General features: G+C 37.0%; 1 protein-coding gene across 1 annotated transcript in view; it reads left to right on the plus strand.

Annotated features, from left to right (window-relative positions):
- The window catches only part of RDX (radixin), a 75,528-nt gene that overhangs the window by 28,248 nt on the left and 31,123 nt on the right, over positions 1–16,157 (plus strand). Inside the window, exons 4-5 of the mRNA XM_082659772.1 lie at positions 11,580–11,675; positions 12,196–12,470. Of these exons, the coding sequence (XP_082515898.1) occupies positions 11,580–11,675; positions 12,196–12,470 (371 nt within the window). The remainder of the gene's footprint in view (positions 1–11,579; positions 11,676–12,195; positions 12,471–16,157) is intronic.

Genomic DNA, 16,157 nt, shown 5'->3' on the forward strand with positions numbered 1-16,157 from the left:
AACGAGGACTAAAAGGAATTCAGAGATATTCTCCAGGGCTTCCCTGGTGGCACAGTGGTTGAGAGTCTGCCTGCCGATGCAGGGGACACGGGTTCGTGCCCCGGTCCGGGAAGATCCCACATGCTGCGGAGCGGCTGGGCCCGTGAGCCATGGCCGCTGAGCCTGCACGTCCGAAGCCTGTGCTCCGCAACGGGAGAGGCCACAACAGTGAGAGACCCGCGTACCGCAAATAAAAGAAGAAAAAAAAAAAAAAGATTCTCCATAGTCCGTGAGTGGAATAGGTGGAGATCCTAGACAGCGGGTGTAACCAAGCAGTGGGCTTGTGTTCCCGCAGCACAGAAAGCCAAACTCTTGAAAGTGAGAGTTTGCAGCAAAGTAAGGGTTTATTTCAGGGCACCAAGCAAGGGAGTGGGAGACAAGTCTCAGATCCACTCCAACCTGGTCTTTGAGTTAGAGGGTTTTTTAAAAAGGGAAAGAACAAAGAAGCTGGGGTTAATCATCATCTTGTGACATTTTCTGTGACATTTCTTAATCGTAGAAGAAAGGATGTCTCTGGTTTATGATTTGCTAGCCAGGTGGTCCATGACTTGGTAGTCTGTTAGCTTATCTTGCCCTGGAGAAGTAAGCTGTACATTAATGATGATATCTGATGATACAACAGCAATTTTAGTACATTAATGATATCAACAACAGCAGTTTTGGTCATCTGACTCTGATTATTAGTGTTCATTTAGCACAGGATTAAGGTCAGAAGGGACAAGAAAGGGAATAAAGTTGGATAGAGAGGTTAATCCTAAACTCGGTTTTAGGGGAACTTGGTTTCAAGGGGATGGCAGGAGCAAAGGCACAGGCTATAAACAGGCACCTGACAGCAGTTTGATGTTGTCGGCTCATAATACGCTAGCCTGGAGTTAGAACGTGTTAAAGAACTTGGACTACTGATATTGTCTTTTTTTTTCTCACTCTTGAGAGCACATTTGAGCCACCTTGGGGAGCTTTCAAGAGGAAAAAAGAAAAGCAATGCTTGGAAACCACCTCTAGAGATTCTGTTAGTCTGGGACCTGCTCTAAACTATTAGTAGTTTTATTTAGGCTCCCTAGGTAATGCTGTATATAATGTTGTAAGTAATCAAGTTTCATTGAGAAAAGGAGGAAAGAGATTGGTGACCAGAGGTCAAGTGGTTAAGAAGTGAATTGATTGCAAAAAGGAGGAAGGTAACTTTTACATAAACTTTTATTGATACATATGAGCAGGAGAGCAATAGTCTGTGATCAGGCTTACTATTGACCTTAGAATATGGGAGAGAGAGTTTCTGGCATTACAGCAATAAATAACATATTAGATAGCTACTGATCCAAAATATGATGAAATAGAATTTAAAAACTCCTGGGAAGTTGTTTCTTCTCTTGACAAAGTAGTAAACTTAATCTCTTGATTAGATAATTAATGAACTTGAACGCCCTGATAAAGTCTGTTTGGAAGATGAAAGGCTTTTTTTTGGTGTGAGTGAGCAAATTTTTAAGACAACAACATAGGAAGCTGCATGCACCATACGATATAGATATTTTACTTTTGTGAACTAATATTCACTTCTGTTGATTCTTCTAGGTCTCCTGTTTTGTAAATACATAGTCTGTCTTATTTGAATAAAAATGTAGATGCAGTTAGCATTTACTACTTCATAGCATATTGAAATGTTATTTATAGTGAGCAAAATGTTTTGTGTTAGTCAAAAATGAACCAGCAAGTGGGCCTTTTTGGTATTGGATAGTGAGAAATAAAATATTTGTTTTTTTACTAAGCAGAATTGCTTTAGTTTGGACACGAGGGAAAATTAAATTACATTTATTATAATGCAGTAATATGTAGTAGTTGAAAAGTGTGGGCTCTGGAACCACACTGCCTGTAGTAGAATCCCAGCTGTAGCTCTTTGACTTCACACAAACAAATACTTTCTTTGCCTCATTTTTCTCATTTGCACAATTAGGATGATAATAACATTACTCCTTCAGAAGGTTTTTGTGAGAACTAATTGAGACTCTGTTTAAAGTACTAGAACAGTATTTGCTATACACATTTCATATTGTAATTGAAGAGGTCTAAATTAAAGAGTATTGTTATCTCGTATGGGCTCTCTCAGCAATTAATTCTTGTAGTCCCTGTTCTATTTCCTGATAATGAGAGCCAGAATGCTAGGATCTAAAAGCAGGCGTTTACCTTGGGTGTAGTGAGTATATGGGTGGGCTTTCAGGTCAGTAGGTTCAGGGTCAGGCCAGGAGCAGACCTAGGGGTAGGAGTTCTCTCAAATGAATCCACCTGTAACAAAACCTCACTTCTGATTAGGATGTCAGCTTGAGGCCATCTGCCCTGTGGAGGACTCTAGTTGAGTGCTTGAGGTCCTTTGGTTTGCTCCCTGCTGACTCTTTCTTCACTGGCCTCCTCTTCCAGCTTCTGCTTGTGGGATTAGAATAGTAATATCCCCAAGGAGTACTCAACATGATCTGTTAGGATGCAAGAAAAAATATTAAAATGTTTGTCTATATTTTTGTCTTTCCTCTTCCAAATTATTTTTAAAAAATATGCTAATATATTAGTGTGAGAGCATTGTATAACTTCTAAATAAATATACATATAATGTAGTTATGTGCCCAAGTATGTTTTTACTTGTAAGTTCATGATCTAAAGTTTCCTAGAACACTTTTAGAGGTAGGGAAAGATGGGGCCTCTTAAGGAATTTCACAACTGTGCTCTCATTTTTCCTGGTTTGTGTGTGATAGTCTGAAGTTTGCTAAGAGACTGTCCCTTGTGCCCCACTGTGGCAAATCCCCCTTTTACTTAGCATTGTGAATCACAAAAAGCCTAGAAACAGAAGCTGAAGCCTGCGCTTTGGTACACTTCTCTCTGCTGCTCTTGACATTTCCTACTCCTGCCACTCTGAGCTGGAATGTTTTCTGTGGAGCTGTTGGGACAACCTATCTTTTGCCAAAGTTGAATTATCTGGGGTCTCTTTTGTCCACATTAAAGTTTTGGTTGTGACTTCCCTGGTGGTGCTGTGGTTAAGAATCCACCTGCCAATGCAGGGGACACAGGTTTGATCCCTGGTCTGGGAAGATCCCACATGCCACGGAGCAACTAAGCCTGTGCACAGCTGCTGAGCCTGAGCGCCACAACTACTGGAGCCCACACTCTCTAGGATCCACGTGCTGCAACTACTGAGCTTGCGTGCTGCAAATACTGAAGCCCACGCGCCTAGAGCCTGTGCTCCGCAACAAGAGAAGCCACGGCAATGAGAAGCCTGCGTACTGCAACGAAAAGTAGCCCCGGCTCGCAGCACCTAGAGAAAGCCCACATGAAGCAATGAAAACCAGATGCGGCCAAAAAAATAAATAAAAATTAAAAAAAAAAGTTTTGGTTGTTTGGCATTGATTGGCATTTGCCATCAGTGTGGGTCTTTGTATCCTATATCATTCAGAAATTTCTCAGTTTTTTTTTTTTTTTTAACGTGGTAACCTTTCCTAGCACAGCTAAATTTTTTTTTCTTGTTTTTAATTTTTTGCATGTGTCATGCCAGTGAAATTTTTAAACAGGGAAAGTAAACTGAAGGGTTCAGTTTGCTCTCTTGAAACCAAAAGCCTGATATGTTTTTAGATTTTTGACATATATACACTAATATGTATAAATTAGATAACTAATAAGAACCTGCTACATAAAAAATGAAATTAAAAAAATATATATATTTTGAGCCTAGACCCCGCCCCATGCTCAAACGTCACCCCCCACCCCAACTAGGCCCCTGCTCCACCCTAAACCCCACCCCTGCCTAAGTTCCACCCCCCGACTAAACTCTGCTCCCCATAACCAAGGCTTTTTTTCCTTCTTTTTTTTTTTTTCTTTTAGACTGGGGTTCTGTTTTACCTTGGTGCTGACTCATTTATATTTATATTTTTTCTAATAAATCTTTTATTTTTCTAATTTTATCTTATTCTTTATACTTTGTTATTGTTCTGCTCCTTTTGGCTTGTTCCCCCCACCTCTTTTTTTGTTTTTTTTTTTGCTGTTGTGGTTTAGTTTTACCTTGTTGCAGTTTGTTTCAATTATATTATTATTTTTCCTAATATATTTTTATCTTTATTCTTTGTTATTGTACTGCTCCTTTTTCTCTCTCTCTTTTTTTTTTTTTTTTTGGCCATGCCACCCAGCTTGTGGGATCTTGGTTCCCAGGCCAGAGATTGGGCCCGAGTTCTTGCGGTGGGAGCGCCGAGTTCAAACCACTGGACTAACAGAGAACCTCAGACCCCAGGGAATATTAATTGGAGTGAGGCCTCCTGGAGGTCCTCATCTTGGCACCAAGACCCAGCTCTACGCAACTGCCTGCAAACGCCAGTGCTGGACGCCTCAGGCCAAACAACCAGTAAGATAGGAATACAGCCCTACCCATCAAAAAAAAAAAGAAATGACAAAAAATATGTTACAGATGAAGGAGCAGGGTAAAAACCTACAAGACCAAATAAATGAAGACAAAATAGGCAACCTGCCTGAAAAAGAATTCAGAGTAATGATAGTAAAGATGATCCAAAATCTTGGAAACAGAATGGAGAAAATACAAGAAGTGTTTAACAAGGATCTAGAAGAACTAAAGAGCAAACAGACAGTGATGAACAACACAATAACTGAAATTAAAAATACTGTAGAAGGAATCAATAGAATAACTGAGGCAGAAGAACGGATAAGTGAGCTGGAAGATAAAATGGTGGAAATAACTGCCAGGGAGCAGAATAAAGAAAAAAGAATGAAAAGAATAGAGGACAGTCTCAGAGACCACTGGGACAACATGAAATGCACCCACCAACATTGGAATTATAGGGGTCCCAAAAGAAGAAGAGAAAAAGAAAGGGTCTGAGAAAATATTTGAAGAGATTATAGTCAAAAACTTCCCTAACATGGGAAAGGAAATAGTCAAGTCCCATGCAGAGTCCCATACAGGATAAACCCAAAAGAAAAATGCTGAGACACATACTACTCAAACTATCAAAAATTAAATAAAAAGAAAAAAATGTTAAAAGCAGCAAAAGCAACAAATAACATACAATGGAATCCCCATAAGGTTAACAGCTGATCTTTCAGCAGAAACTCTGCAAGCCAGAAGGGAGTGGCAGGACATATTTAAAGTGATGAAAGGGAAAAACCTACACCCCAGATTACTCTACCTGGCAAGGATCTCATTCAGATTTGATGGAGAAATCAAAAGCTTTACAGACAAGCAAAAGCTATGAGAATTCAGCACCAGCAAAGCAACTTTACAACAAATGCTAAAGGAATTTCTCTAAGTGGAAAACACAAGAGAAGAAAAAGACCCACAAAAACAACCCCAAATCAATTAAGAAAATGGTAATAGGAACATACATATCGATAATTGCCTTGAATGTAAATGGATCAAATACTCCAAACAAAAGACACAGACTGGCTGAATGGATACAAAAACAAGATCCTTATATATGTTGTCTACAAGAAACCCACTTCAGACCTCGGGACACATACAGACTGAAAGTAAGGGGATGGAAATGATATTCCATGCAAATGGATATCACAAGAAAGCTGGATTAGCAATGCTCATATCAGATAAAATAGACTTTAAGGTGAAGACTATTACAAGAGATAAGAAAGGACACTACATAATCAAGGGATCAATCCAAGAGGAAAACTTAACAATTATAAATATTTATGCACCCAACATAGGAGCACGTCAATACATAAGGCAAATGCTAACAGCCATAAAAGGAGAGATCGGCAGTAACACAACAATAGTGGGGGACTTTAACACCCTACTTACACCAGTAGATCATCTAGACAGAAAATAAATAAGGAAACACAAGCTTTAAATGACACAATAGACCAGATAGATTTAATTGATATTTTTAGGAAATTCCACTGGAAAACGGAAGAATATACTTTATTCTCAAGTGCACATGGAATGTGCTCCAGAATAGATCACATCTTGGGTCACAAATCAAGCCTTGGAAAATTTAAGAAAGTTGAAATTGTATTAAGCATCTTTTCCAACCACAATGCTATGAGATTAGAAATCAATTACAGGAAAAAAAAAACAGTAAAAAACACAAATACATGGAGGCTAAACAGTGTGCTGCTAAAGAATGAGATCACTGAAGAAATCAAAGAAGAAATTAAAAAAATACCTAGAAACAAATGACAAGGAAAACACGATGAGCCAAAACCTATGGGACGCAGCAAAAGCAGTTCTAAGAGAGAAGTTCATAGCAATTCAAACTCACCTCAAGTAACAAGAAAAATCTCAAATAAACAATCTAACCTTACACCTAAAGCAGCTAGAAAAAGAAGAAAAAGTAAAACCCAAAGTTACTAGAAGGAAAGAAATCATAAAGATCAGAGCAGAGATAAATAGAAATGAAGAAAACAATAGCAAAGATTAATAAAACTAAAAGTTGTTTCTTTGAGAAGATAACCAAAATTGATAAACCATTAGCCAGACTCATCAAGAAATAAAGGGAGAGGACTCAAATCAATAAAATTAGAAATGACAAAGGAGAGATTACACCTGACACCGCAGAAATACAAAAGATCATAAGAGAGTACTGCAAGCAACTATATGCCAATAAAATGGACAACCTGGAAGAAAGGAACAAATTCTTGGAAAAAGTACAAGCTTCCAAGATTGAACCAGGAAGAATTAGAAAATATAAACAGACCAGTCACAGGTAATGAAGTTGAAGCTGTAATTAAAAATCTTCCAACAAACAAAAGTCCAGGACCAGATGGCTTCACAGGTGAATTCTATCAGACATTTAGAGAAGAGTTAACACCTATCCTTTTCAAACTCTTCCAAAAAATTGCAGAGGGAGGAACACTCCCAAACTCGCTCTATGAGGCCACCATCGCCCTGATACCAAAACCAGACAAATATATCACAGAAGAGAAAATTATAGACCAATATCACTGATGAACATAGACACAAGAATCCTCAACAAAATACTAGCAAACAGAATCCAACAACACATTAAAAGGATCATACATCATGATCAAGTGGGATTTATCCCAGGGATGCAAGGATTCTTCAGTATAGGCAAAAAAATCAATGTGATACACTATATTAACAAATTAAAGAATAAAAACCATATGATCGTATCACTAGAGGCAGAAAAAGCTTTTGACAAAATTCAACACCCATTTAATGATAAAAACTCTCCAGAAAGTGGGCATAGAGGGAACCTACCTCAGCATAATAAAAGCCATATATGACAAACCCACAGCAAACATCATTCTCAGTGGTGAAAAACAAAGCATTTCCTCTAAGGTCAGGAACAAGACAAGGATGTCCACTCTCAACACTGTTATTCAACATAGTATTGGAATTCCTAGCCATGGCAGTCAGAGAAGAAAAAGAAATAAGAGGAATCCAAATTGGAAAAGAAGAAGTAAAACTGTCGCTGTTTGCCAATGACATGATACTATACATAGAAAACCCTAAAGGTGCCACCAGAAAACTGCTAGAACTAATCAGTGAATTTGGTAAAGTTGCAGGGTACAAAATTAATGCACAGAAATCTCTTGCTTTCCTATGCACCAACAACGAAAGATCAGAAAGAGAAATTAAGGAAACAATCCCATTTACCATCGCAACAAAAAGAATAAAATACCTAGGAATAAACCTACCTAAGGAGGCAAAAGACCTGTACTCAGAAAACTGTTAAAACACTGATGAAAGAAAACAAAGATAACGTAAACAGATGGAGAGATATACCATGCTTCTGGATTGAAAATGACTATAGTACCCAAAGCAGTCTACAGATTCAGTGCAATCCCTACCAAATTACCAATGGCATTTTTCACAGAATTAGAACAAAAATTTTACATTTCGTGTGGAAACACAAACGACCCCAAATAGCCAAAGCGATGTCGATAAAGAAAAAAGGAGCTGGAGGAATCAGGCTCCCTGACTTCAGGCTATACTACAAAGCTACAGTAATCAAGACAGTATGGTACCAGCACAAAAACAGAAATATAGATTAATGGAACAGGATAGATAGCCCAGAGATAAACCCACACACATATGGTCACCTTATCTTTGATAAAGGGGGCAAGAATATACAATGGAGAAAAGACAGCCTCTTCAATAAGTGGTGCTGGGAAAAATGGACAGCTGCATGTAAAAGAATGAAGTTAGAACACACTAAATTAACTCAAAATGGATTAAAGACCTAAATGTAAGGCCAAACACCGTAAAACTCTTAGAGGAAAATATAGGCAGAACACTGTATGACGTAAATCACAGCAAGATTCTTTTTTACCCACCTCCTAGAGTAAGCGAAATAAAAACAAAAATAAAAATGGGACCTAATGAAACTTAAAAGCTTCTGCACAGCAAAGTAAACCATCAACAAGACTCAAAGACAACCCTCAGAATGGGAAAAAATATTTGCAAATGAAGCAACTGACAAAGGATTGATCTCTAAAATATAGAAGCTGCTCATGCAGCTCAATGTCATGAAAACAAACAACACAATCAAAAAATGGGCAAAAGACCTTAATAGACATTTCTCCATAGAAGACATGCAAATGGCCAACAAATACATGAAAAGATGCTCAACATCACTTATCACTAGAGAAATGCAAATCAAAACCACAATGATGTATCACCTCACACCAGTCAGAATGGCCATCATCAAAAAATGTAGAAACAGTAAATGCTGGAGAGGGTGTGGAGAAAAGGGAACCCTCCTGCCCTGTTGGTGGGAAAGTAAATTGATACAGCCACTATGGAGAACAGTATGGACATTCCTTAAAATACTAAAAATAGAGCTACTCTATGACTCAGCAATCCCACTACTGGTCATATACCCTGAGAAAACCAAAATTCAAAAAGAGTCGTGTACCACAATGTTCATTGCAGCACTGTTTACAATAGCCAGGACATGAAGCAACCTAAATGTCCATCAACAGATGGATGGATAAAGAAGATGTGGCACATAAAAAAATGGAATATTACTCAGCCATAAAAAGAACGAAATTGAGTTCTTTGTCGTGAGGTGGATGGACCTCGAGTCTGTCTTACAAAGTGAAGTAAGTCAGAAAGAGAAAAACAAATACCGTATGCTAACACATATATATGGAATTTTAAAAAGCGGTACTGATGAACCTCGTAGCAGGTCAGGAATAAAGACGCAGACGTAGAAAATGGACTTCAGAGCACGGCGGGGGTTGGTGGGGGGAAGCTGGGATGAGATGAGAGAGTAGCACTGACATATATATGCTACATGATGTAAAATGGATGGCTAGTGGGAAGCTGCCGCATAGCACAAGATCAACTCGATGCCTTGTGACGACCTAGAGGGGTGGGATAGGGAGTGTGTGAGGGAGGCTCAAGAGGGAGAGGATATGGGGATATATGTATACATGTAGCTGATTCACTTTGTTGTACAACAGAAACTAAGACAACATTGTAAAGCATTTATACTCCAATAAAGATGTGAAAAAATAAATACAGAAATAAGATAGAAAGGGAAAAAACTAAAGAGAAAACTGTAAGAAAGAGTTAACATTAAGAGAGATATACCGTGGCTTCCCTGGTGGCGCAGTGGTTGAGAGTCCGCCTGCCGATGCAGGGGACACGGGTTCGTGCCACGGTCTGAGAAGATCCCACATGCCACGGAGTGGCTGGGCCTGTGAGCCATGGCCGCTGAGCCTGCGCGTCCGGAGCCTATGCTCCGCAACGGGAGAGGCCACAACAGTGAGAGGCCTGCCTACCGAAAAAAAAAAAAAGATACACCAATCAAATAAAAAGTGTGGAGTTTGGATTGTGGCTCAAGAAGCCAACTATTAAGAAAAATTCACAAGAAAAACTTGTCTAGATATTTGATAGCAAGAAATAACTGCTAATTTTTTTAGGTGTGAATAATGGTATTTTAACTATGGTTTAAAAAATGAAAGATTCTACAACTCTCTGAGGGTATGAATGAACAAAACATGGTTTTAAATTGTTACAATACAAATTTACTACAACATAAAACAATTCTAAAAAATGACTTAAAATGATAAACAAATGCAATTTGTAAATCTCATTCAGATCCTAAGTGGAATAAATTAACTGTAAAAATATATATATATTTTAAAAATAGCCACAGAAATTTCAGCATATTAGGAAACTGTTAAGTCTTTCTGGTGTGATAATGGTATTGTAATGTTTTACTTTTGTTTTTATAAGACTCCTTATGTTTAAGAATTTTAAAGTAAAGTATTTACAAATAAAATGGTGTATCTGAGATATGCTTCAAAACAATCTGAGAGGGGAGAGGTGCTGTAGATGAAGCAAAACTGGCCATGAGTTTCTATCTATTAAAGCTGACTGATGAGTACATTTACACTATTGTACTATTCTAACTGTTTATTTGTATATGTTTGAAGTTTTCAATAATAAAAAGGTTTTTAAAGCCAAAAAAAGTAAAAAGAAATATTTATTGTTTATTTTAAACCAAGAATGTTTATTACTTAAGAACTAATGTTGAATCTTTTTGTAAAGCTTTTAAAATCTTAAACTCTCACCTCCCTCATTTTATTTTAAATATAGAATTAAAAATATATTTTTGTTGGCTTCATCCTAGGTGTAGATTAATAATCCTAGTTTACCACTTTATTTACCCTAATACTGCTGAGTACCTACCACAGGCTAATCATTCTTGGAGATGACATGGATATTAAGATGAATAAGGCAGTAATCTCTGCTCTTAGTTTTAAACAGTCAAGGAGGGTAAATAGACACTCTACTAAGAATAGTTAATTATGATAAAATAAATGTTCAAATAGCAGTATAGGTAAAGTACTATGGGATTATCAATGATCAAGTGATTAATTTTATCTAGATGATAGGAAAGCTTCATTCACGGAAGCATGTTAGTTGAGCTGGGCCTTGAGGAATACATTATTTAACAGGTGGTAAAAGTACAGAAGAAACATTCTAGACAGGGGAAGAAACACGACCAAAGGTGTAGAAATGTAAAATTTATGGCATGTTCCAAGGATGGTTTTTTGCTCAGTGAGGGTAGAACATAGAATATATGATGGTGAATGAAGGGAAGTAGGAATGGGGGTGAAATCAGCAGCTGGATACCCTGAGGCGTGGCATTTACATGTCCTCAGAGACTCTTATCACCAAAATGATACTATTGTCTGGGCTACCTAATAGTATAGTTTTGGGGGTGGGGTGCTAAACTGAAATAGGAAAAGTGGGATTATGACAGCTCTGTGTCTGTTCCCCAGATTCTTCTTTTTATGTTTGGGTCATGATGGGAGATGAGAAGGAAAAGGACATACAAAAAAGTGGATCAAATAAGATTGAAATGACACTACAAAATTTAATAAACAAAACCTGAATTTAAATTTTCAGAAACGTTCCTTTAATCACTATGTTAAGTTTAGGAAAGATCTTTTCTGTAGCAAAAGAATAAACCTATAATTTCTGTGTAGTTTTGTTCTTCTTTTGAAGTATAGTGCCATCCAGTTATAATGTGAGTGTTGAACTGAAATTGGCTTTTTTTTTTTTTTTTAAGGTGGTGAAAACGGTTGGTTTGCGTGAAGTCTGGTTTTTTGGGCTGCAGTATGTGGACAGCAAGGGCTATTCTACATGGCTTAAACTAAATAAAAAGGTAAAGCATGTATGATAACATCCAGCTAATAATTAAGGTTCTTTGAAGTTATCATGGTCATGAATTTGTGCCAGAAAAGCTCAGAGTCTGACGGAGTTCAAGCTTCTTTTTACAGTTATCTCTGTGAATCATTAGAGGTATCATGTCTTTTAATTTAGTAAGGTACCTTCAACTTACCATCTTCGAAAACAGAAATGTTCATTTTTGCTATTTGAAAACTCAGAAGTAAAAAATACTATGAGGTGTTACTTAGTACTTTGACCTTAATTTAAACATCTTAAGGGTAAGCTTCTCAAGAGAAATTTCAATTTAGTTATTAGTTAGGATCTGTGAACTACCGGTCGCATTCATGAGCATAGAATCTTTTTCACACATACATTTTTTACGGGTTTAGAATCTTAATAGATTTAGAATCATACTTAGTTTTACATCCTACTTTGTTCCAAAGAGAAGTTTATGTGACTGTGGTCAGTTATTGTGAACTTAATATTTTTGACAGTACTTGAAATTACTGTTTCAGGTGACACAGCAAGATGTTAAAAAAGAGAATCCTTTGCAGTTCAAATTTAGAGCTAAATTCTTTCCTGAAGATGTTTCTGAAGAATTAATTCAAGAAATAACCCAGAGACTTTTCTTCTTGCAAGTTAAAGAAGCTATCTTAAATGATGAGATATATTGTCCACCAGAAACTGCAGTTCTTTTGGCTTCCTATGCTGTCCAAGCCAAGTATGGAGATTTTAATAAAGAGATTCATAAGCCAGGCTACCTGGCTAATGATAGACTCCTACCCCAGCGGTAAGTGAAACGTGCATTTATGTTATAGTCTCTGAAAAATCATATTTTAGAAGTTTGTAAATGGTTGTGTTTTTTGTTGTTGTTGTTTGTTTTAGATTTTTAAGTTGCCAGCTGGATCAGAGTGTATAGTTTTAAAAGTTATGACCCAGAAGCTACATAGATTTATATACTCTGTAATTACTTAAAGTTTCTGCCTCTTCTCATTCCCACAAGATAAGCAATAAATGGAGGCAGTGATAATTTGGGCTTGAGGAAGACATGACTATTGTTGCTCATTAGTAAAAATTCTCACACAGGTAGATAGTTGCTTAATAAATGCTTTTGAAAATAATAAGTGCCAGGCTATATTTCCTCTGCAGAATTAAAGTTAAGTTTCTAACTTTTCAAAAGACTTTTAAAACTCGGTTTTCAGACTCCTAGTCTAGGGCTCTGTTCTCATCTACAGCATACTGCTGTCTCTGCTGAACTCGGGTCTGCTCACCAGACCAGGCAGGAAAGCCCGTCTACTGACACCTGGTTGTGGTGAAGGGAAGTGTAACATTTATTGCAGGGTACCAAGCAAGGGAGTGGGAGACAAGCCTCAGATCCACTGCCACTTGGTCTTTGAGTTAGGGGCTTTTTAAAGGGGAAGAACAAAGAGGCTAGAATTAATCATTGTCTTGTGACAGTTTGGGAGTCAGAAGTCTGTGGTTTAAGATTCTCTGACTAGTGGTCTGTGGCTTGAGGGTCTGTTAGCTCATCTTGCCCTGGAGAAACAACCTGAGTTTGTACACTAATGATGATATCTATAATAGCAACTTTAGTACATTAACAATGTTAGCGACAGTAGGACATTAGCAACTTTAGTCATCTGACTTGATTGATTAGTGTTTACTTAGCACAGGATTGAGGTCAGAGGGGACAAGGAAAGGGAATAAAGTTTTGGATAGAGAGATTAATGAAAAACGCAGTAAGAGAACTTGGTTTAGGGGGACTCGGTTTCAATATAACAGTTATTTTAAAGTAGCATGGCATGGAAAACATGGAAAACATCATTAGCAGAAGACCTAGATTTTGAATGCTAATTCTACCCTTTGCTAATTTTGTGGCCTTAGTACATAACTTAAACTCTCTAAGCCTCAGTGTCTGAATCTGCAAACTGGGGATAACAGTTGTGCTCTGTCAACCTTACTGTTTTTGATTACAGTTCATGAACTGTATGCTTTACAATTTTAATTGTGAATACAAGTGTTAGTTGGTAGTATTATTTATAAAATCTAGAAAGTACATCAAATGTTACTTTTAAATATCTCAGTTCTGAATTATAGTAGTGTACATGACCCTGATATTAGAATGTACTTGGGGATTTTTCTTTAGAATCCAGAGAAGTTATTACAATTCTTAGCTCAGATTCCTGAATTTCAAAATTTCTATTTAAAGGCAAAACTGTATATTAACCTAAAATTTCAGTTCTCTATCACTTCCTCATAGTATTTAAGCCCTTAGGTATAATTTCTTTTTCATAGGTACTAAATATGAAGGAAGACAAAACTACTTTGTCTACTTTTAATTAATTTCCTTTGGTTGTAAGCATTAACGATTATCTTTGGCTAATAAATTATATTCTGTTGTTATATGCTTTATAGGTACCCTTAAGTACAATAGCTTTAATAATTGATTATTAAATGTTATACTGTTCTGCTCTTTAATATTACAACAATAATAGTTATCTTAGAAGGTAAAATAATGCATGTTGTTCACTGAAAGAATCAGGAATATGAGATACTTACTAGTCTCTGTTTGTTTTTGATGATTATTCCAGCCCAAAATTCCTTTTCTCAGATTTTTTAAGCACTAAATTGAGTAACTGATTACTGGTACAGTAGAATTTCATTTCAGTTGAAAGTTTTTATTTTAATTGAGGTATAATTTATATATAGTAAAATGCCAGCAGATTAGCTTTTAAATCGGAACATAAGGTAACTGTTATATAATCAAAATTACCCTTAAAATTGTTAATTGTTCATAAAATAGTCATGTTTTATCTGAACAAGTATAACATAGTTGTTCTTTCAGTGTTAGATCAGATTGCTGTTTGGGTGAGTACCAGATGAAGTAATTGGCTTACATTTAATAGTCATGTGATTAAAAAAATATTTTTTGATACTGGAATCACGTAAACACAATTAATTTAACTTCTTTTACATGCATATGTGCTGTAACCCATTCTATTTAGAAGAAGGAAGATAGCACATGCTGTTCAAGATTTGGTCTTTAGGGCTTCCCTGGTGGCGCAGTGGTTGAGAGTCTGCCTGCCGATGCAGGGTACATGGGTTCGTGCCCCGGTCCAGGAAGATCCCACATGCTGCGGAGCAGCTGGGCCCGTGAGCCATGGCCGCTGGGCCTGCTCGTCCGGAGCCTGTGCTCCACAACAGGAGAGGCCACAACAGTGAGAGGCCCGCGTACAGCAAAAAAAAAAAAAAAAGATTTGGTCTTTAACTTTGAGGGTCCAGTCAGGTGTCCTTCAAGTTGTTCGTCTAAGGAGGACTAATTCAAGCTATCTAAGTTTAAAAGAGACTTATAAAGTTAGAATACTAAGTTTTTGGTTTAGAATGGAGAAGATACCTTCAGTCATTGATTTATTCCATGCATAGTATATAACAAACTTTTATCACTAAGTATCTGGGGGAAAATTAGTAATCAGCTTATTTGGTGAACCTAAATCAAACACAATAATTTGATGATTTTGTTGGATGTTTATAATTCTTGTATTGAAAAACCCAGATAAGCAATCTGTTCTCCCACAGTAGAGTTTAGTAGTCTGCTGATAGGAATAATCAGCTCCACCAGATAGTATCCCTCTCGTTTAGAAAGAGCTAGATATACATAAGTTTTTGTGTACCAGGTTTCTGACTTGGGCATTTGGGTGGTTTGTAATACCTTTTCAAGGTAAGAGGAGAAGGAACACATTTCAGAGGAGGAAGATTTCAGTTTTGAACCTATTGAGTTTGAAATATCCCTAGTATAAGAGCAGTTTCAGCAGATTGTTGGGAGTTGAAGCCAGATTGTGGTGGACTGGGGGTGGTGATGTGAGGTATGGAAATGAAGGATGGTGAATATGAACAGTTTATGAAAGAAATTTGACTGTGACAAAGAAAAATACTAAGAGGAGGGAAGCATGAGTTTATAGACATGTTCTTTAAAAGATGGAAAAGAATTAATTCCTTTATTCACTCTACAGATTTTTGCCTCTTTTGTTCTGGCACTGGGCATAAGTGGTGAGCAACATGGATGTGATCTTTGCCCTCTTAACACAAATAAGTATATAGGCATACCTCCTTTTTTCGTACTTTGCTTTATTGTGCGCTTTAGGTATTGTGTTTTTTACAAATTGAAGGTTCATGGCAACCCCGCATCAAGCAAGTCTTTTAGCACTATTTTTTCCAGCAGCTTTAGCTCACTTCATGTCTCTGTGTCACATTTGGTAGCTCTCGCAATATTTCAAACCCTCCACTAGCAAAACGATTATGACTCCCTGAAGCCTCAGATGGTGGTTAGCATTTTTTAGCAATAAAGTATTTTTAAATTAAGGTATGTACATTGTCTCTATGGATGTAATGCTATTGCACACTTAATAGACTACAGTATAGTATAACCATAATCTCTATATGCACTGGGAAACCAAAAAATTTGTGTGACTTGCTTTCT

Source organism: Grampus griseus (genome assembly GCF_964374135.1).
Source record: "Grampus griseus genome assembly, chromosome: 8".
Taxonomy (NCBI): domain Eukaryota; kingdom Metazoa; phylum Chordata; class Mammalia; order Artiodactyla; family Delphinidae; genus Grampus; species Grampus griseus.